Genomic DNA, 21929 nt, shown 5'->3' with positions numbered 1-21929 from the left:
TGAGCGACTTTCACTTTCACTTTTTCACAGAAAATGAAATTTGGTGCCCTTGGATACCTTAGGAACCTCAAACATCATTTCACCATTACTCTGTTTGTGCATTACTATGAATTACTTTGAAGATATTAGCAGACCCCTTAAATGAGAGTCACTCGTTTATTCTCCATGTGGTAAGTGGGGGAACTAAAGGCCTAGACTAAGCAGAAAAGCCAATAGGAGAATTCCAGTTACAGCCTGGATGTCTGGATTTGTCATCTATATTATAAGCTTTTAAAGTATGAGTTGTGATCAAACATTGCAGTTGGGCAAGTAGTTGTCAAAATGACTTTTTTTTTCCTATTCACTAATTTATTTATCTGTTTATTTTAAAACTTTTTATTTTATATTGGAGTATAGCAGATTAACAATGTTGCGGTAGTTTCAGATGGACAGCAAAGGGACTCAGCCATACATATACATGTGTCCATTCTCCCCCAAACTCCCCTCCCATCCAGACTGCCACATAGCATTGAGCAGAGTTCCCTGTGCTATATAATAGGACCTTGTTGGCTATCCATTTCAAATATAGCAGTGTGTACATGTCCATCCCAAACTTCCTAATTATCCCTTCCCACCATCCTTACCACCTGGCAACCATAAGTTCCTTCTCTAAATCTGTGTGTCTATTTCTGTTTTGTAAATAAGTTCATTTGTATCATTGTATCATTTGTATCATTGTATCATTGCTTTTAACTCCTCTATTTTACATTACAAAGAAATTCTTGGTGTCTCCCTTACTGTTGAACTCCTGTTCCCTGGCTCAAGTGCCTTTGACATGTTGGTCCCTCACAGCCGTCTGTTCACAGACCTCTGATGAACAGTGAATAGTCCCTTCCTGCTTGTGGCCCCAAGGGCCCGTGAGGACAGACGTGCCATCATCTCATCTGGACGCATCCCCTGGCTTCCAGCATCAGCCTAGGTGTTTCTGTGCTTGGTTGGTACCTTTCCCTTCTCTTCCTAAGTTCACTTCTGAACTGGAGAAGTAGAGCCTTTAAAAATGACTCAACTCCCAAATCTGAACCTCACAGCCAAATGGATGACTATGGAACAGAGGTGGTACCTGGCCACAAGTTTGGTGAACATTCGATAATCTGAGTCCTACAAGATTGCTCTGTACTCCGTCGGTGAATGTGGGTTACAGCTATCTTGGGAAGTGACTTGAAGGATTGAGAGGGACAGGTGGGGTCCTCCTCTGCCCTCAACCTCCCTTCCCATGACTGTCAGCCATGGCATAGCGCATGCTGACATAGTGAAACATGCCCGCAGCCACACCTAGTAACCAGGAAGCTAATATCTGCACCCCGTGCTTACGTGAAAGCACCTGTCGCGTAGAGAAAGCACCAGTCTGGAGCTCAGTTTGGTGAGCTAGTTTGGAGAGCAGGCGGGGAGACTCTCCAGTGGCTGGTCTCATCATACCTGGGATCATCTCTGAGTTATCATGGATGTCATGATCATCACGCGCTCTCATCCCGAGGGCTTGTGCCTTGAAGAGCATTGTTTAATGACAAGTTTTACTCTTGGTACCAGGCCTCCCTGGTGGCTGGAAATCAGATCAACAGGCTCTCATGAAAGTTCAAAGAGGAGGCTGAGCCACAGTCTCCTAAACAGTGAGGGTGTGATTAGACACTATCAGCTCCGAGGACATCCCAGCTCCCCCATGCTGCCTCACCCGCTGGTCTTCCCTGCCCCTTGACAGTGGTGCACAAAAGACAGAGCACGTGTGCCCCCAGCCTCCCCAGACCTTGCTGGCTCACCAGCTGTCATTGGCAGGCCTTTAATGGGCTTGTGAAACCCAAGAACCTGACCTATTTCTCCTCTGGGGAGACAGTATAACACAGGATGCCCAATTGGGATGAAGGATTCAGGAAACTCACCTGTACAAGCCTGACTCTCTGTTGTCATCCAAGGCAGATTGTTTTGGTTCTTCCACTTCCCAGAATCTCGGCTCTAAAATAAGTGCAGAGAAGACAGTAGGAAGTGATATTGCAGCATTTTCTTCTGCTCACTTACTTAGCTTTTTCCTTCCTCTAATTTTAGCTTCTTTTTCTGCCCACCGCCATCTCTCCCCCTCCCCGTGCTGGCCCTAAAGGCATAATCTCTGGGACAATATGCCCAAAGGGTATATTGACTCCAGAGCGACAGTCAAATTTCTCAGATGGTTGTAATCAGTCAATAAACATGTTCTGAGCAAGCGCAATACACACAGTCCGGTGCTTATTACAGACTTGTGGCTTCTGGAGGAATCCATGCCCTCAAGCGGCTTCTAAACTAGGTTAAAGAGCAGATCGTGTGAATCATGTCAGGCAGCATGGGAAGGATGCCATGAAACCAGCCTCATTAACCTGGGAATCTGAGGATGAGCTTCAGAGGCATCCATCAGTGCCCCAAAATGGCCTGTATCATTTCATGTTTGCCAACATGCACATTTGGGGGGTGGTAAGTTTATTGCTTTCACCAGCTTCACCCCAACAGGTAAAGAAATTTGTAGACAATCAAACTTCATGGAAGAGCGCTCCTGATAACTTCGATTATCATTATAACATTTCCTTGCGCCAATGGGACTTAAACTGAATCTTAGGAAATATATTCTGGGAAAAGTAGGGTGGGAGGTGGGCCTGAAGGAAGGGGCTCCCAGGAAGTATCAGGGAAGACTGTCACACTCAGGACCTTCAGTCGTCTCACCGCTGCCAGTCTCAGTAAAATGCGGATCTGTGAAATGGTGATCACGGTTGCTTCCCCGAGCTTTATGGGCCTTTTTTTGTTTGTTTTTTGGCTCACTTTGTATCCCCACCCCTCAGCACGGTGCCTCACTCGTATCACAGTGGACACGAATCCGTATTTGATGAATGTGTGAGTTCACGAAAATAACCAACGTGAGAGGGCTTGGTAAGCAGCAGAGGGCTGCTTCAGCTGAAGATCTGAGTTGCTAAGTACGTGTATTTTGTGCTTTGCCAGCAGCCTGCTCTAAGTGTCTTCATCCCCTTGAAACTGACCCTTCCCCACCATAATGGGGCTCAAAGGGCCAGCCCATCTGATGGAGTGTCTGTGGGCTGGCCAGATGAATGATGGCAGCGTCGACCACGCTGACAAGATATGCAGTTGCCTAAGAGCCCAGAGGTGACCTCACTCTCCCCAGGGCTTGGCCTCTCACCCCGGCGCCTGCTGACGCACACACACACCTGCAGCCCTTCTCTCGCTCCAGGACGAGGAGACCTCGTGAGCTCCTTTGCTGCCCTCATCTGCACTGGAGGGGTGGAAGGATGGGCAGGAAGGGGCACTGCTGAGCCTCTGCTGGGACTCCTCCTCACCCTCTAAGCAGGACCACTGAGTACATCCCCGCTGCGGCCTCTCAGGACAGTAGAAATGATCGGATGCTCCTTTGCTGAGCACTTGCTTGGGAAGGGGCTTGGCTGGTGGCTCAGCTGGTAAAGAATCTGCCTGCAGTGTGGGAGACCTGGGTTGGGAAGATCCTCTGGAGAAGGAAATGGCTACCCACTCCAGTATTCTTGCCTGAAAAATTCCATGGACAGAGGAGCCTGGCGGGCCACAGTCCATGGGGTTGCAAAGAGTCAGACACGACTGAGTGACTAACACTTCACTTCCCTTTTGTATCCCCAGCCTCCTACCCCCTGCTTCCTCATAGCACCCTTGCTAAGAGAGAGCAAAGATCCCCTATCAATTTTTCTTTTCTCCTGGGTGCCATCCAACACACAGAATGGCTCCTCAGCATAATCATGATTTGTTTGTTGTTTAGTCGCTTAGTCGTGTCTGATTCTTTGCAACCCCATGGACTGCAGCACGTCAGGCCTCCCTGACCTTCACCATCTCCTGGTGTTTGCTCAAACTCATGTCCATTGAGTCGGTGATGCCATCCAACCATCTCATCCTCTGTCATCCCCTTCTCCTCCTGCCTTCAATCTGTACCAGCATCAGGGTCTTTTCCAGTGAGTCGGCTCTTCCCAACAAGTGGCTAAAGTATTGGAACTTCAGCTTCAGCATCAGTCCTTCTAATGAATATTCAGGGTCGATTTCCTTTAGGATTGACTGGTTTTATCTCCTTGCTGTCCAAGGGATTCTCAAGAGTCTTCTCCAGCACCACAGTTTGAAGGAATCAATTCTTTGGCACTCAGCCTTCTTTATGGTCCAACTCTCATATCTGTACATGACTACTGGGAAAACCATAGATTTGACTAGATGGACCTTTGTCAGCAAAGTGATGTCTCTGCTTTTTTAATACACTGTCTAGGTTTGTTATAGCTTTGATTATGATACTCCAAGAAACTTGGGCAGGTTGGGAATGGGAGGCATGTTTAAAAGGTCATGGTTGAAGGTGACAGGAGTTCCCAGAACAAGTTAAGGAAGACAGGGGTGATTTCTCCCTAGAACAGTTCTCCAGGGCAGATGCCGCTGATAGAATGAGCTCCCAGCTAAGGACTAGCAGCCTGTGTTCCAGATCTGTCCCTCAGAGACCCTGAGCCTACCCCGGAATCTCTCTGCACTTTCAGCTCCTCTTCCGTATGCTGGAGTGGTACCCGTCCTGCCTCTCAGGATCGTGATAGTCAACATTTATGATGATGCTTCACATGGTGTAAACTTGTTATTATTAACATATACACGAGCATACCAGTTATGTGCAGAGTACTCACCATACGCCATTTATCTAACACACACCCTGCAACACCCCTGTGAGACTGTATTGTTTTTCCACTTTTATGGATGAGGAGTCAGAGGCCCAGAAAGATAATCGGCTTGCCCAGAGCCAGTACACATACAGCTCATCTGTGTGGATCCTATATTTCTGCTTCCATTCTCCACTATAACACTAACTCCTGATCTTTTTCTCCTGTATCCTGTCACTTTGTCCCTTAAAATATCACAGACTCCTCTGGCCTTCACCCTCTGTCACAGCCTCTGTCCTGCACGCTTTTTGCTCTAACACCTGCTGCATTGTCTTGTTGTCTTCATTTGGCTTCTGATATTCCTCCTGGTCCTTCTCTCAGCTTACCTGCCGTGACTTCCGAACACAGTCCATACAAACCTTAACAGAGCACCTTTCTCAAGGCAGGCACCGTGTTCTTGCAAATGAGAAAAGGAACAGTGGTTCTCTTTCCTTTCCCAGGCTCTGGGACATCTCTGTCCATTAAAAAAAAGAAGCAGCAGCTGCCACCTCGGCCCTGAGCGCAAAGGGAAGAGGAGTGTGCCCATGTATTCTTGTTAATCTCCTCTTCTGTAAATTACTAGGCATAGACGTCCCAGGCAGACCCTTCAGAGGAACACTGGTGCTGTAGCTCTTGATCTTGTCAACTAAGAGTGGGGCAATGCTGGAGGAGAGCTGGCAGGAACCTCGCTTAATCTCTCCCCTCCTTTGACACAGGGCAAAGTGTTATTAGCTCCACTTCAGAAATGGAAAAGGGACAAGCAGGGGCCTGCCTCTCCCCACCTAGTGAGTGGACTGTGGACTCCCAGACCGCTGGGTGTCATCAGTCCTTGTGTCTCCTTGGGGACTGGGCACCTTTGAGTCGTGGTTGACGCTGATACTGAATGTGGGCTCCCGGGCAAGACGAGCACAGCCCAGGCCTCTGGAGGGCTGACACTCTGAGCACTCGGGCCCCACTGCCTAGCGCCTGGCTCCCCAGGCCCATCACCTGACCCTGCCCGATGGGGAGAGGACGGTGTACGGGGCAGGTCCCCGTTCCAGGGTCCCACCTAGCAAGCTGATCCCCGGCAACCCCCGCCCCAGGTGAGCCCCTTCCCGGGGAGATGCATTTATAGACGCTGCCCATTCCTCCGGCACCAGGAATCCACCCTCCAATTAGGCAAGAGATAAATCAAAGCCAAACTTGGCTGATGACATTCAGGAGCCAGGAGTGACCCCAGCCACACATAGAAATCCCAGCGGACTGGCCAAGGGCCTTTGTCTGGTCAGGAGAGCCCAGGATTATCTGGCCCTCTTTGCTGATGTATGGAGTCACCGGCTGTCGGAGTGTTTACGAATGGTTATCACCTTGATGCTTGGGCCGTTATCAGAGGCAGGGCCGCCTGCCGGGGCTGGGGCTCGCACCCTCTCTATTACCACCTGTCATTGGCAGAGAGTGTGCGCTGACACTGCCCAGTCCAGACTGCCGAGGGAAGATAGTTTCTGACGGCTGATCAAAGAGGAGAAGCAAGGCCCGATAAAAAGAGTGTGTGTTGGTGTACTTTTAACTTTGGGAAACATAGGCATTTGCATTTTCCCCCCATCTTCCTGGTGCTGGCAGGAACCAAACCCAATAAATGTGGTGGATTCAGTTACCTAATCACTGGGGAGAGAGTATGTGCTTAAAGTAACAGAGCATGACTATAATCTCCTTCCAAGAGAGAGTGGCTGAAATAAGCTTTCACAGAAGATTTGCTGTATAATAAAGTCAAATCATTTAAAGGTAGCCTTTGAAGTGATCTTGCACGTAAAGTCTAAGCTTGGCATTCAGCAGAGCACTGTGTACTCTTTGGAACTGGGGTGCAGCTTCCGATGGAGGAAAGATCTTTGTAGAAAGGCTGTCACCCAGCCCTCCTGCTGCTGCCACCTCAAATAGTGCCCCGTGATGCTCATGTCCTGGGGAACTCTGTGCAGTGGAGGAGAATGAGGTGTAGACTGAGCTGTCAGGCCATCCAAGTCCTTGAACCAAACTGGCCCACAAACCTGCTGTTGAATCTTGGGATGTAACTTTTCTGAGCTTCAGATGTAAAATGAGGACGTTTGGTATAGGTTAGAGGCTATAGTGGCTTTGAAAACTTTTTTTTTTTTTAGTGTGGACTAGGTAAGCCATTTGAAAAATGAAGCTTTAGGGGACGCCTTGACTCTTGCATTACCAGAGTCAAGTAAGGGGAGTTTTGCTTGAACCTGGGCAAGGAGTTCGCTGCCTTTGACCTCCAGCCTGAAGTATTCCCTGAAGACTTCAGAGGAACCCTGCAGGTCCTCAGAAAACAGTTCAGGGCATTCCCTGGCAGTTCAGTGGTTAGGACTCTTTTTGGTTAGGACTGTTTACGTTTTCACTGCTGAGGGCCTAGGTTCAATCCCTGGTCAGGGAATAAAGGTCTTAAAAGCCACTCAGTAGGGAAAAAAAGAAAAAGAAAACAGTTCAAAAACTACTAGCCCCACACCGTGGAGGTCTCCATGCCCTGAGCTGGTGGCATGAGCTGTCTTGCTCTGCCCTGAGCATCTGTGTTTCATGGTGTTCCCTTCTCCGTCCTCGGGAAGGGCTGAAACAGGCCCTGGGCAGGGGCGGGGAGGTGGCGGTGGGCCAGCGCCGAGAACAGCCTGCCCTCGGCAAGGTGACTCAGGTCGGATGTCCCCGTGTGCTGCAGGTACCTTCGACCGGAGCGTGACCCTGCTGGAGGTGTGCGGGAGCTGGCCAGAGGGCTTTGGGCTGCGGCACATGGCCTCCATGGAGCACAGCGAGGAGGGCCTGCGGGAGCGGCTGGCCGACGCCATGGCTGAGTCCCCGAGCCGGGACGTGGTGGGACCCGGAGCAGGTAAAGGTGGCCTCGCACTCCTGGCCTGACTTGGTCATGAGCGGCGCCTGTGGGTGTGGAGCTTCTCTGCTGGGAGAGGGTGCGTGTGTTTGTCTTAACACCCCGTGTTTCTCTAGTTAACACTCTGGTTGCCATCCATTCTGGAAGCTGCTGGTATTGGTGCAGACAGGAGTTTCCATGGAACCAACCCCTGCTCCATGGACTGATGCCTACAGACTTGCTGTGGTTCCACCACTGTGTTGTATAGGCGGTGCCCTGAAGGCAGCCTTCTCCAGGGGAAGGGACCGTCTTGCGCCCCTAAGGTTTCAGCAGCCTCTGGGTGACGAATGCTAAGGTTGCACCTTCCTCTGTCCTGCTGTAGGCTTTATAGATTGGCGAGTTTCAGTGGGCCCTGCGAGCCCCGAGGGGGCAAGGATGAAGCAGGCAGGGTTGGTGTGACCACCGCCCCCCGCCCCCACCTGCGCCAGACAGCTTTTTCTTACGCTGCCTTTGGCCTTGGCACTGTTGTCTGCCACTGAGTCCGGCAATTGAGGGCTCGGGCAGTTTCTTGCGTCCTTAGATGATTGGGTGAGCCCTGCCCCTGGCAGGCAGCTCTAAGCACAAACACACACACACATGTATGCACTGAGGAAAGGCCACAACCCTTCCATCTCTACAGAATTACAACACAGCCTGCCTCTCCTTTTTTCTAAAGCTCCTCCTAGACTTCTGTGTGGTTAGTGACGGCTCTAGCTCAGCGTTTATGTCCGAGGAGGACCACCCGACAGGCATCTTCTCGGTGTTCTGAGGTCACCAGGGGATGGAGCGCAGATCCTCAGATCCTGGCTGTAGGTCTTCCCACTCTTGCCTGCTTGAGTCCTCTCCAGCCTGTTGTCCTTTACCGTGAACCGCTCCATCCCCGCTCCACATGCCTCCTTGGAGAGAGGATTCCCAGGGAGGAGAAACAGACATGCCTGGGGCAGGAAGCAGGACCAGCAAGACTGAGAGGCAAAGCATTTTTGGCAGAACTCAGAATGCCTGACGTTATCACGCTGTCCCAATTCCCTGGGGAACCTCTAGGTCTTTTAGATCTTTGGGTTTAGTGGTTAAGTTTTCCCTCTCTTCTTTCCCATCCCATTCAGTTCCTCTGATTCTGTCCTAAGAGGATAGAAACATATTGTCCTCAACTCTATCTCCACAGCACTAGCTTCATGCCTGCGCATAGTGCTCATGTGATAATTGGCAAACGAACAGAACAGATGCAAGAGAAGGAGTTGGCTAGAGATGGAGAGGTGCCTTATCCAGCCACGGGAGACCGCCGTCTCTGAGGACCAACCCCTCCTTCCCCCTGCTCCATGCCTCCTTCTTCCCTGAAAAGGAAGATGCAGGCCTTAGAAGCTGCAACCAACCGTGTTCTGCCCCCTTGACTCCCACACACACAGGCACACCACCTCTCAGCCCTCCTTGTAAAACCCTCTGACTTGTGAATGGCAGGTCATCACACCATTGTTCTCCCACCTGGACCCGGAGATGAGGCTCAGAGCCATTATCAGGGGACTTGAACCCCATTTGGCTTTCCTGGTGGCTGAGATGGTAAAGAATCCGCCTGCAATGCAGGAGACCCGGGTTTGATCCCTGGGTCGGGAAGATCCCCTGGAGGAGGGAATCGCTACCCACTCCAGTATCCTTGCCTGGAGAATTCCGTGGACAGAGGAGCCTGGCGGGCTACTGTCCATGGAATCACAGTTGGACACAACTGAGGGACTAACACTTACTAATCCCATTTTGCTCGGAAGCTGGCCGATAGGAAGAAAAGCTTTTCCCTTCGTGAACCTCGCTCGTGGCCCAGCTTTCCCCTGCACCCCTGGGGCTCCACTGACCCCCGCTCACACCAGCAGGGCCAGTGGCAGCGGACACACGTCCAGGAGCCACTCTTCCAGGGCCAGAGCGGCTCAGGGTCGGCCTGCCTCCCAGCCGCCTTCCCCGGAAACCCCGGAGAGCCCGGCCGTATCACCCAGCAGTCAGACGGGAAGGCGCGCTCAGGCCGGGCTGGGGAGCTTCAGCCTGGCACAGAGTATCAGTAACCTGAGAGAAGCTGGCAGCGGTTCATCTGCCGGACAGCTGAGGGGTTCAGGAGTCTTTGTGGCCTTAAGCGGGTTCATGAAATTAAAACAGAGAGAGAGAGAGAGGAAATTAAAACTGCCTGACCCACAGGTCAGAAAATAGGAGACGCCCTTTGAGAGCTGAGGGATTTCATTTTCCTCCCCAAACTGTCACCAAATGGGATTCATTTGGTTTACTTAAACATGTGTGTGTGCGTGTGTGTGTGTGTATACACACACACACACACACACATATATATATAAAACTCTGCCTTGGTTTTTTATTTTTTCAAATCTTTTATTTTTGACGTGGACCATTTTAAGTCCTTATTGAATTTGTTATAACACTGCTTCTCTTCTGTGTTTTGGTATTTTGACCTTGAGATATGTAGGATCCCAGCTCCCTAATCAGGGATTGAACCCCTCACCCCCTGCATTAGAAGACGAAGTCTTAACCACTGGACCGCCAGGGAAGTCCCATCTCTGCCTTGATTTTAAAGGTCACTAAGTAAAGCAGATATCGTGGAAGGTTAACCTGTTCCCCTCTGCCTTTGTTGAGATTCGGTCTTCGCATTTCGCAACTCCAGATAAAGTATCAGCCTAGCAGGGCAGCCGTGGGTCCTAGAAAGGGCAGGCTGACACACCCACAGCAGAGTCAGCCTGCTGCCCGGGGATAGCCAGGGAAGTACAGTGCGATGTGGTTGAGAATTTCCTGCAAGTCACCCTTTGCTCAAAGGAGCCTACCAGTCCCCGTCTCTCCTTGCACAGCCTGCTTCTCTGGGTGGAGGACAGGGTGACCCAGGCATCTACCTCTGTTGGTTACTCCGAGGCAGCAGAGACGATCAGTTCCTGTCATGCCTCCAGCAGTTTCTTCATTTAGTGTACATCTGGGACAGGTGGCCTCTTTATCAATGTGTGAATGGCGCATGCTTTCATGACCCCTGATGCCAAAACCCACTGTATCCATGTTTCACTCTTATACAGATTTAGCCAGTGATGTGCTAGTAAGTTAGAGAGGGCAGTGGCAACCCACTCCAGGATTCTTGCCTGGAAAATCCCATGGCAGGAGGAGCCTGGTGGGCTGCAGTCCATGGGGTTGCTAAGAGTCGGACATGACTGAGCGGCTTCACTTTCACTTTTCACTTTCATGCACTGGAGAAGGAAATGGCAACCCACTCCAGTGTTCTTGCCTGGAGAATCCCAGGGACGGGGGAGCCTGGTGGGCTGCCGTCTATGGGGTCGCACAGAGTCGGACACGACTGAAGTGACTTAGCAGCAGCAGCAGTGCTAGTAAGTGTTTAACAGCCGGCTCTGCAAAGGGAAGCAGGAAAGTCCTGATTTATAGCATTTGGGCATTTCCATAGCACAGAAGCTCCCATTACAGCCAGTTTCAGGCTGTCAACATGATGTCAGTCATCTAGCAGAATTCCTGAAAGTGTAACAGTCAACCAGCTCCAGCATTCCACTGGTAAGCTGCACCATAGTACAAAACAGGTCTCCCCCAAAGTAAAGCAAAACCTTTCAAAACCTTACTCTTCCAAGAACGGTATGTGAACCAGCAGCAACATCTGTGTCCGGAAGCTGATTAGAAATGCAGAATCTCGGGCCTCACCGAACCCTGCTGAATCAGCACCTGGACTTGGACGAGATCTCTGTGCATGGGGCTTCCCTGGCGGCTCAGACAGTGAAGTCTGCCTGGAATGCGGAGACCCGGGTTTGTTCCCCGCTTGGGAAAGGCCCCCTGGAGAAGGAAATGGCAACCCACTCAGGTATTCTTGCCTGGGGAATTTCATGGACAGAGGAGCCTGGCGGGTTACAGTCCGTGAAGTCACAAAGAGTCAGACACGACTGAGCGACTAACACTTTCACTTTCACCATGCATATAAGAGTCAGAGAAGATCTGTTTTAAAACATGGTTGACTATGAGGCAGGTGTTGGCTCTGTCCTCCAGGATGGCTGCTGACCAAGTAGTCTATGAATAATTAGATCACATGTGGGATTGGCAAGTCCAGCTCGAAAATAACTGACTGAGTTGCTTTCTCTCTAACATCATCACATCTCTCGCACCTGTTACCTTTCCACTGTCCCCATTCAGCAAAGCAAAATTTAGGTCAAGCCAACTCTGCTTGCACACTTCGGTGGCTGAAGAAGAGTCATGAACTGTTCAGATGGGTCTGCGCCCCTCTGCCAGTGTACGGTCTCTACTCCCCAGTGAGCCCAGGCAGTCTTTCTGCATTTCTTCTGATTCTCAGTTTACGCTCATCTTTCACAGGAGACAGCAGTGCCTAGAACAGTGTCTGGCATGTGGTGGGTGTGCAGTAACTGCTGGGTGAATGGGATCCTGCATTTAACCTCTATGTTAGCAGTTTTGCAGTAGCCCCTGCATTACTGCCGTGGTCTCCAGCCTGCTTTCATTCCCTTAGAGATTCTCCAGGTCTCTGGTCCTCTGAGAGTTTGTATTTTATTATTTGTCTCATGTTATTGCTGTCTATTAAGTATGAATTAGTCTGCTCTTTATTCAGTATGGCAATTGTGCTCCATCCATCCACCATCTTGAAATCGGTCTCTTTCCTTCTTCATGGACACTATTTCAGATTTCCTGTTCCCCTCAAATCTCTTACCCCACCAGCTTGTCTCTCCTGCTCAGAAGAGAATGGTCAGCATTTGAGAAATCCCTTGGCCTCCTGCACCCAGACCCTAAAAACCTTCCCCTTTCCTCCTGTCTAGAGGAGGAGCAGTCCCTGCCCCCAGCCTGCCCAACCACAACACCCATCCTCCCCAGAGGAACCCCTGAATATCCAAGTTGCCCCAGTGTTGGCCTGGGGAGCCAGGCCCGGTGATGTTGGAGTGATCTCCCTGCGGTTCCTGCCTCACCTCACGCCTCTGGTTTTCTTCTGCCTCCAGCTACTTCTCCATCCTTTCCCTGAGTTTTCTTCCTCTGTCACTCTTAAATCCATATCTCAAGGCCCTATCTAGACCCTTTCTCCCCTCCCTCCCTCCATCCAGGGCCATCTCCTCCGCTTCCGTGGCCTCAGTTAGTATCCATAAACCGATGATTTCCAAAACATCTCCAGGTTGACTTTCTCTCCTGATCTCCAAGCCCATCTCTCCAGGCCCCTGCCCATGACTCCTCTGCCCTCAGCTTTGTCCTTCTCCTGGATTCACAGCCTATCGTGCACAAAGTCCTTCGTGACCAGCCACTGCCCTCTCTCCAGGCTCCTGTCCCTGCTCTGGGCGAGCCCCGGCCCCGCTGAACTCCCCAGAGGGTCCCTGAGTACACGTGCTCTCTCTGCCTGCGGGGCCTCTGCACATACTTCTCCTTCGGCCTGGAATGCTGTCTCCCGCGGCCCCCTCCTTTCTCCGTCACTCCCCCTCAAAATAACTTGACTAATTCCTGCTTAGCAGACATTCCTTTCAATATTGCCTTTTCTAGAAAAATAGGATTTTTTTTTTTCCATAAGCAAAACATTTACTTATTCCAGTCGTTTTGTGTCTGAGGGCAGACATAACCTGGGCTTCCCTGGTGGCTCAGCCATAAAGAATCCGCCTGCCAACACAGGAGACATCAGAGATGCAAGTTCGATCTCTGGGTCAGGAAGATTCCCCTGGAGGAGGGTATGGCAACCCACTCCAGTATTCTCGCCTGGGAAATCCCATGGATAGAGGAGCCTGGTGGGCTATAGTCCATGGGGTTCTCGAAGAGTCAGACACAACTTAGCGACTAAACAACAACAACAAAGATAAAACAATACAAAAAAATTTTCATAAACACCTGGATACATATTAATTTCATTGTCACTTTAGACTTTAACTCTTTCAATCATTGTTTAGCTAAACCTTGTCTTTTTTTTTTTTTTTTTTTGGCTTTCTCCCACATCCAATAGCAAAAGCCCTTAGGCCTAATTCACAGGTTGTGATCAGCTGCTTTAAATATTCCTGACACGTGTCTGTTGAAGGCTGCCTCCCCTGGCTGCTGTTGACTCTTAGGAGCTCACTAAGTCAGCAGTCATGGTCAAGAGGGACCATCTCTTCCCCATGACTGTGGCTTCCTACAGTCCTGGGAACACTGTTTCATTCTCCTTTTTGATCACAGCACTCAGGGTAGGAAAGAGGCTGCAACTTTTTCTGTTCAGCATCTCTTTCTTTCTTTATAAAGTATTTTTTTAAATTGAAAAATAATTGATTACAATGTTGTTAGTTTCCAGTTACAGCAAAGTGATTGTTATACATACATACATATTTTTTTCAGATTCTTTTCCCATATAGGTTATTACAAAATACTGAGTATAGTTTGGGATTAACATATATGCACCACTATATATAAAATAACAAACAAGGATTTACTGCATAGCACAGGGAACTGTGTCCAGTATCTCTTTAACTGACTCTATTCTAGTCAAGAAGCAGTTACTCTTGGGGATCATACTAGGGGCTCAATCTTTACCTCTTACCTTCCATCAGAAATAACTTACTTCCTTACTCAAATATACTTTGTCTCAAATATTTCTTACTCAAATAAAACTTTCAGAAAACAGTAGTATGGGCAAAGCACTCTAGGATTATTTTATTTCATTCTTTTTAATGCAGTCTGGACCCACTAAATTGATTTTACAACACATTGATGAATTGTAATCTAGTTTGGAAACCAATGCTCTAGTTTATTCTGCTAAATCCTCTGAGTTTTCCTGAATGTATATTAATTACTAAGCCAAAAAGGCTATGAGATTATTTTCAACTCAAGGTCTTCCAAAGATTTCTGTCAGAAATCTTTATCTTTACTCTTCGAAAAGGTGTAAAGGTACTTTGAAAAGTACCTTTTTTCCTTCTTAACGTGGAAAGCACATTTTGAGCAGTGTGAAGTTTTTAAATGATCACAGGAAGGGTTCAATAAGTGAATTAATAAATATCCACTGACAACCTACGTTTTGCAAAAGATGACTCAAAGCACTGTGTGTGTGTGTGTGCATGCTCATAGCTTTCATTTCAGGACTGTAGGAATTCAGCTGTCAACCAATGTTAGTTATTGGTACTGGAGTTGACCAGCTAGGCACCCCAAAACACATAACCCAGCTTGCTGGACCCTGCATCCTTCCTCTAGGATTAGCCCCTTCAATTGACCTGGAACTCCTGCCTGCCCCGCTGCTGAGGCTCGGGGACGTTTTCCTGCTAAGGCAGCAGGAGCCATAATACCCCTCCCATCTCAGGTGCCAGGTGATCACGTGACTGTAATTGCAGGCATGGGGGCTGAATTAATTCTCTTAGCTTTTAAATTTTTTATTTATTTATTGTTTTTGGCTGTGCTGGGTCTTTGTTGCCGCGCGGGCTTTTCTCTAGTTGGGGCGAGCAGGGGCGACTCTCTGGTTGCGGGGCACAGGCTTCCTACTGCAGCAGCTTCTCTTGTTGCGGAGCGCGGGCTCTGGGGTGCGTGGGCTCAGTCGTGGTGCAGGGGCTTAGTTGCGCCACGGCACATGGGATCTTCCCGGATCAGGGATCAAGCCCATGTCTTCTGCACTGGCAGGCAGACTGTTTACCACTGAGCCACCTGCAAAGGCCTCTCTTAGCTATTAAACATCCCTACTCTCCAGCAAGCACATCATCCAAGCAACTTGGCCAGTCCCATGGGTCCTTCTGTGCTTTACCCAGTTGGGCCCTAGATTTTCCCTCCTTCGGTGTCTTTACAAATGCTTTCAGGGCCCCCCTCCACTGCCTCCTCTGGAGACCCTGCCATCTCTCTGGGGCTCCGCTTGTAGGCGGGCTCTCCGAGGTGCCCCTGGGCACAGTTCCTGCCCCCAGAGAGAGAGGAAGCTCCCCCTCCCTCACTTTTCTCCTCTCTAAGGCCTGGGAGAGGGAAGCCATGAAGTGTAGTCACCGTTGGCCTCCAGTTCCTTCACGTCCTGGCCGCCGCCATTCCCCTACTGAGCGCTTTGGTCGCCTCATTTCCTCCTGTCTCTTGTCCTCAAGGCCGCCACCTCCCAAACGGCTTCGACGCCTCAGGCTCCATGCCACCGTGCAAATGTCCTGTCACACCACCACTCGGCAGATGTCCCTTATTACGACGGACAGAGGAGAAAATGAAAGCTTTGATGGGAAATCATAGCTCAGAGCTGTGGGATTAAAAGGAGATGTCCAGAAAGAATTTCTGGTTCTTAATATCCGGTCACCTGAGTCATTCCCGCCCATTACTCCTGAGAGGGGAACCCCAGAGAAGGAAGGCACCCTCACGTCAGGGCCTGCTCTCCCTGTCAGCCCTCCTGGGCCCACAGCTGACCGCCTTGGCTCCTGCCGTCATATTTCAGAGTCCCTTTCGGTCTCCCGTACCTTCCCAGCCTGCTCCCCAACACCCCCTCCGCAGTCACCCCACCTTCATATTTTGTGCTGACACCCTCGCCCATCATCCCCAGCACGAGCCCTGCTGACCTGTCCAGGGGTCTGCTGCCCTCGCCCCTACCCAGCCCGCCTTTAGACCAGGCTCTAATTCCCCCTCTCTCTGGACGTCTGCATTGCGTGTGCACTGGACGCTCGGCCCAGGACAGGCCACGCATGTTGCCTTTAACATTAGTGAGCCGCGGCGTATTCCCTTCTCCAACCCACTGGGGTAAGGCTCAGCTCCGGTGGTCCTTCCAGCCCCTCCCTCAGCTAGACTGCCTGTCCGGTGTGTCTTAGCCCAATTCCGGATCCTTGGACTGAATCCAGTTCATCTTTGTTACCTCTAACCAGCAGCCTTTTCCCTGCCCAGCATCCAGCACTGGGAGCAGAGCCAAGCTGAACTCCAGTTAATGTTTGCTGAATGACTGGATGGGTTTTTGTGGCTCCTGAGAGGTCAATGAAAGCCAGTCAGAGCAATGGGAAAAGGGATTGTGTTTAAAAGACACACTTGTTGGTTCCTGGCCCGTTCTTGGTGGGTAGTTTCTCCTGCCCACCCCTTCCCTCTGCCCCCCGCCACCCCGCACACCCCTCTCTTCTCCTCTAAGGCTGTTGAAAGCCCCAGGCAAAGCAGAGCTATAATGCGGAAGTTTTGGGCTGAGAAGCATCTCTGCTCACTTCTCAGTTGCCCAAAGTCGACTCTGAATTCTTTCACCAGAGCACACCGATTCCTATCTACAAGGAGGAAGTGCCTCTGTGACCTCACTGGTGAATCTGCAGAGCCCCCTTTCCAGGCGTTGCCTCAACAGGGAAGCAGAGATTCCTGTGGGAAATGGACAGGTTTGGGCAAAGGGTAGAGAAGAGCCACTGGACCCCCCAGATAAGGGCCCTCCTCTGAAGACATGAACATGGGTAAATGGTTAACAAAAGGGAGGATTTCTCTCTGTTCCTCCTCCTCTGCCAGAGAATTCACCTTTAACCGTTGACCTTTCTGCGAGGTGTAAGATCTGAACAAAGTTGAACACAGTCATGGATGGTTAAATACCCATCTTTCCCTTCGGCCCCTACCTCTGCCCTTATGCCTCAGAAGATGGTCTGAGGTGTTTGGACCACCCCTGAGGTGGGATGGCTGGTGACGGAGCAAAGACAGACACACACAGACAATGAACGTTAGAAATGGCCCTCTGACCCCTTAGGAAACCAGACCCTGAGCTCTTAAAGCACAAGAGAGGCCCGTACCGAGAAGGCCAAGCCATGCCCATCAGACTGGGTTTAACAGAAGGAGGCATTTCCAAGCACCCACACCAGAGTCAGCTGTCTACCCTCTGACACTGGGTGACTGTTTCCGGCTCACTTCTCTCTGAAGCCCACCCCTGCACCCCCCAACCCTCTGGCCAGACACCTTCAGGCTTCCCAGACCTCTCCCAACCCCTTCACACATGTTTTATTTAGTGTAGCCCGATAGCTTGCAATCCCACCCCTCCATGTGCTTAATTGAGTTTGCAGAGAATTGACATCCTGTTGCTTCATTTGTTCAGGATGCTTTTTTTCCATTCGGTGCCTGTGCCTGCCCCGGCTGGGGGCCGGGCCTCGTCTTCCTGGCCTGTTCCCTTCATCTCCAGTTGGCCAGGACCAGTGTGCACGCCCCACTTTGATATGTGTGATGGGTGCTGGCCTTCGGGCTGGGTTAGAACCGGGAGCAGGTGGGGCCAGGCCTACCAGGGCCCCCGCCTCCATGCGGGCGTGGGTCAGGTCCTTGGACGACAGCTTGGAGGGTCTTGGGTTTCATACTTGATGTCTCCCCAAGCCACTGGGGGCTGGACGTAAGCATACGGTTCATGCATCGGGGCACGTCGGAAGGCCTCTCTAAGCAGCCCCCTCACCCTGCCCAGCAGGTGGGTACTTCAAGCCTGGTCTCTCCATTCATAGAGCCTGAGAGAAGGAAGAAAACCCAAGGGGCTGCCCACGAGCTGGCAGGACCTCCACAGCCTTCCCTGCTTCCATCCCCAGGCAGGACTGGGAGGAGGAGCAGAGGGGCGAGGACAGACCAGTTTGGGCTGGTGGAAAATAGATGAAACCCTGCAAGCGCCCAGCCTCAGAACAGACCACAAGCATCCCACACAGCTCCCAGTGATCAAACCAGATTCTGATCTCTCCTCCCCTTGATCTCGGCACCGGCTGCTCCCTGCAGGGTCCGTGTTGCAATCCTCTTTAAAGAAATATTTTATTTTCGATACAGACACAGCCCTTGACGTAGCAGTAAAAACCACCACCCCTGAGAGACACATAGCTGTGAAGTGTGTTGGTATGTAACTTCCTGTCTTTGCCTACGTGCAGGGCTTCATCCCCTGGTCTTTTTTGTACCCCCCCCCCCGGGGTCACCCCCACCCCCCACACCCCCTGGTGCTCAGGCTCTGGGAGGCATCGGAGAGAGGGCAGGAGGTCGACTCAGACGGGGAGTACCTTCTGGCCGTGGCCTGGTTTGGGGTGGGGAGTAGTCATCCTTGTTCCCCCAACAAGAGTTTCTTTGAGAACCTCACTCCCCGCCCCCCACTTTTAAGATGGAAGTCAAATTTTCGGATTCTGCAGTGCAGAGCAGAGAGGTCACTAGGCTCTAATGCATTTACCATTGACTGCCCCTCTTGTAGTGCGTCTATTAGTGAGTAATTTGATTTGTACCTATTCATTTGCAGTCCCTGCAGGAGCCTGGAGCTGGCCCCTAGTATAATTGGTGCTGTCTCTATTTTTACATCATTAGATTAGCCCCGACTCCTGGCCACTTGTTGTCTGCGCTTGTCTGTCCATTTATACAACCTAATGTAACACAAAATTCATTACTGATCACATTACTTTCAACTCTGAAGCCAGCCTTGTGATAAACATTTGGTTAACCCCTTCCTGCCCACAGGAGGGGGGGGCTGACAGAACAAATGCACTTCCACTCGACAGGCAAATCAATATCTTAATACAGCAAAGTGAAATTGCATTTCTAGATTTGTTATTCCTCCTGGAGGAGCAAATGGAAAAGCTCGTCTGAGCGAGCTGAATTGAATAATGAATAGAGCCCTGGCACCAGCAGGCAGTCTGCACAGAGCACAAAGGCTAACCCAGCGTCTGCCCACCTTCTCCTCTGCCACAGGCGGCACCGCGGCAATTAATCGAGACTCATAACTATGGGTTCAGGATCCTAGGCTGGGACCCTAACGGGGGCCGCAGAGACCTTGACCCCAGCGCCAACGTCTTGGCTAGGCTTGGCCTAGGACGGACTGATCCATGAACTGGGTTTATTTCCTTAAAACCTTCACTGATATGAAGGCACCAGACACATGGCCTTGGCGGTCATGCCACCCAGAAATTAAATTAAATCCATTACTAACCGTTAACCATTTGGAACCAGATATACAAGATTCTTCCTATTTAGAGCCAGGTCAGCAATACTGGGATTGCCGTGTGTGCTGGGCCCACCTCCCGGGTGAGCGTTCTTTGGTGTGGAAATGCCTTGTGAGCCTAAAAGTGGTCTGAGAGCTCATATAGGGATGTCGGTGAGCAACCTGGCCTAGAGTCATCAAGGGACCTCTCTTGAATCTGAAAGATTCTCGCTTACCCCCACCAGAGTTATCCCCTCCCCAGCCCCCGTTTGTCTCTGGGGAGCATCCACACCCTCTTGAAATCATTAACTCGCAGGACAGATTGTTTCAAAAAGAGTAATACCTTGACTTATTTTATTAAAAACAAAAAGTCTCATAAAGCCTATACCACAATGATTAGAAAAATAGACATAGAGGAACTAGAATGGAACCCATTATGGTGAAAGTCGTAAATCCCTAAGTAAAAAGAAGCTGTAAGCTCAAGGTGCTCAGTTGGGAAGGGAAGCTGGAAAAGCCTAGCCAGCCCAGGGAATTGTGCTTGAATTCAGGCAAGGGCTGAACAGGAGGCCAGGAGAGGCACCAATGCCTCGGGTGAGTGGGCCTCCTCGCTGTGGAAGGGGCCACCCTCATCCCACCAAGGCCAGGCACCTTGGACCGAGCTGCCCATTAACCCGTTTGGGGCTGTGACAGGCCAGAGGTGACCAGCAAGCCCCTGCCACTTGGCGGCCCTGGGGGTCCCTCAGGTGGGCTCCCTGGCTGCCCCTGGCTGACTGCATCCCTCCTCCATGCGTGGGGGGTGGGTAGCCGCCCCCCACCCCCAGGGGGCTCCAGGGCAGGCCAGAGATGGCAAGATGCTATGAGGAGCTACAGAGAAGGGAATCCCTCGGCAGGGTGTCACAAGACCCCGCACATCCAGATACTGGTGTGTCCCCAGGGCGAGCCTGGGTCCCACAGCTGTGTGCCCAGGGTGGCTCACCTCCCTGCCCCTACGAAGCCTGCAGGTGCTCTGGCCTCAGCTGTTCCTCCTTGCGGGGAGTGCCCTGGTCCCTTCAGCCCCAAGAAAACAGAGCTGAGCACAGGCCCTTCCTTGGCGGAGCAGGAGGGATCAGCGGCCGGGAGGGGCGCCGGTCAGCCACCGGAGTGCGAGACAGTGATTTCTTAACCCTGGTGGAAGGGGGGAAGCCACATCTTACCAAACTCTTCCGCTGCGTCGGAGAGAATTTAATTACATTTGGACGTTTGAATGGGAACCAGATGTGGCTCGAGCCCATCAAGCCAGCCAGGTTCGGGGAGCAGCGTCTCCCCTGCGGTCCGCAGGCCGCCACTGCGCCATCTCACAGCCCCAGAGAGGGTCTCGAGAAGACCCTGCTTCAGGAGGCAGGGCGGGTTGAGGCTGGCTGCCGGACTCCTGGCTCGCTGGGACAGTTTCCAAGCCCTGTGTCCTCCCTGGAGCCGTGCTGAGTGGCCCATTCGCGGGGCGCCATGTGCAGGCGCGTGCAGAGGAGGCTGTTCCCAGAGCCGGCCAGGCATCCCTCAGCTCCACGCCCCCCTCCACCCGCCACGGCTGTCTCAGGTACCATCTGCCGAGGTTCTGCCCGCGGGCTGTGCTGCTGGCCTGGGGCTAGAGGGGGCAGTTCAGGCCTTCCTGGGTGAGGACCGCTTCTCCAGGGGCCTCGAAGACAGCACCCCCAGCTCTCTGGCCAGGACCCCACTGCAGTGACAGTCTCTCCCACGCCCTCGGGGCTTATCCTGCTTCTCGAAACACCTTCACATCCTCCTCTCTTCAGAGCCTCACACGGCCCGTGAGGTGGCCAGGGCAGCCGCTGCCCTCCTGCCTGACAGGTGGTGAAGCGGAGGAGGGCCGTGGGGACTTGCCCAGGTCGTTCAGTCTGCGGCAGAGCGGGAGTTAGGGCGAGTTCTCGGCCGCCTCTTCCTCACAGCCACTGGGAGGGTCAGCTCCAGGCTGCTCATCCGTCTGGCTGATCTCAAGCACGTTTCAGCCAGATTTATCACATCACTCAAAACTGGGACCATGAGCCAGATGGGCTCTGCCCTTGCTGGCCCCATGTATAATATGCCAGGACAGGACTCAGTCTGCCTGGGCCAGGATTTACAGTTAGACTGATGGTAGTGGCCCCGAGAGGGTCCCCGCACACGGGGTGCTGCTGGGCGGACAGCTGGGGGGTCCTGCCCTCTTCCCCTTAAGCCAAGACTGAGCGGGCTTGGGTCACAAGGGGTTCCTGGGAGTGGGTCTCTCCCTGCCTGGAGCTGGTGCCGTGTCGTGGCTGTGGTGGGAGGGGCCTCAGGGAACGGCTGCAGCCCCCAGACCCCAGCCTACCTCCTGGGTAACCCCCTGTCTAAGGCTGGGCAGGGAGCTGCTCTGCCTGGAACTCTGGTGCTCTGCTCCCTGCCCCACCCCCAGCACACACGCATGCCCGCACACACATGCACACGCATGCGCACACACATGCACGTGTATGTGTACACAGTTACACGTGTGTGTGCACACCCGTACATACATGTGTACGCGCATACACACCCGGCTGCAGATGGAGGATGCCTTTTG

The 21929-nt window shown here is 51.8% G+C and overlaps 1 protein-coding gene across 1 annotated transcript in view; it reads left to right on the top strand.

Annotated features, from left to right (window-relative positions):
- BCAS3 (BCAS3 microtubule associated cell migration factor) overlaps window positions 1-21929 on the top strand; it is a 583611-nt gene that overhangs the window by 553084 nt on the left and 8598 nt on the right. Inside the window, exons 24-25 of the mRNA XM_061140731.1 lie at window positions 7384-7551; window positions 18235-18300. Of these exons, the coding sequence (XP_060996714.1) occupies window positions 7384-7551; window positions 18235-18300 (234 nt within the window). The remainder of the gene's footprint in view (window positions 1-7383; window positions 7552-18234; window positions 18301-21929) is intronic.

This window comes from Dama dama, chromosome 5 (assembly GCF_033118175.1).
Source record: "Dama dama isolate Ldn47 chromosome 5, ASM3311817v1, whole genome shotgun sequence".
Classification (NCBI taxonomy): domain Eukaryota; kingdom Metazoa; phylum Chordata; class Mammalia; order Artiodactyla; family Cervidae; genus Dama; species Dama dama.
The sequence above is the reverse complement of the archived record's forward strand: the minus strand, read 5'-3'. Positions and strand labels throughout refer to the sequence as shown.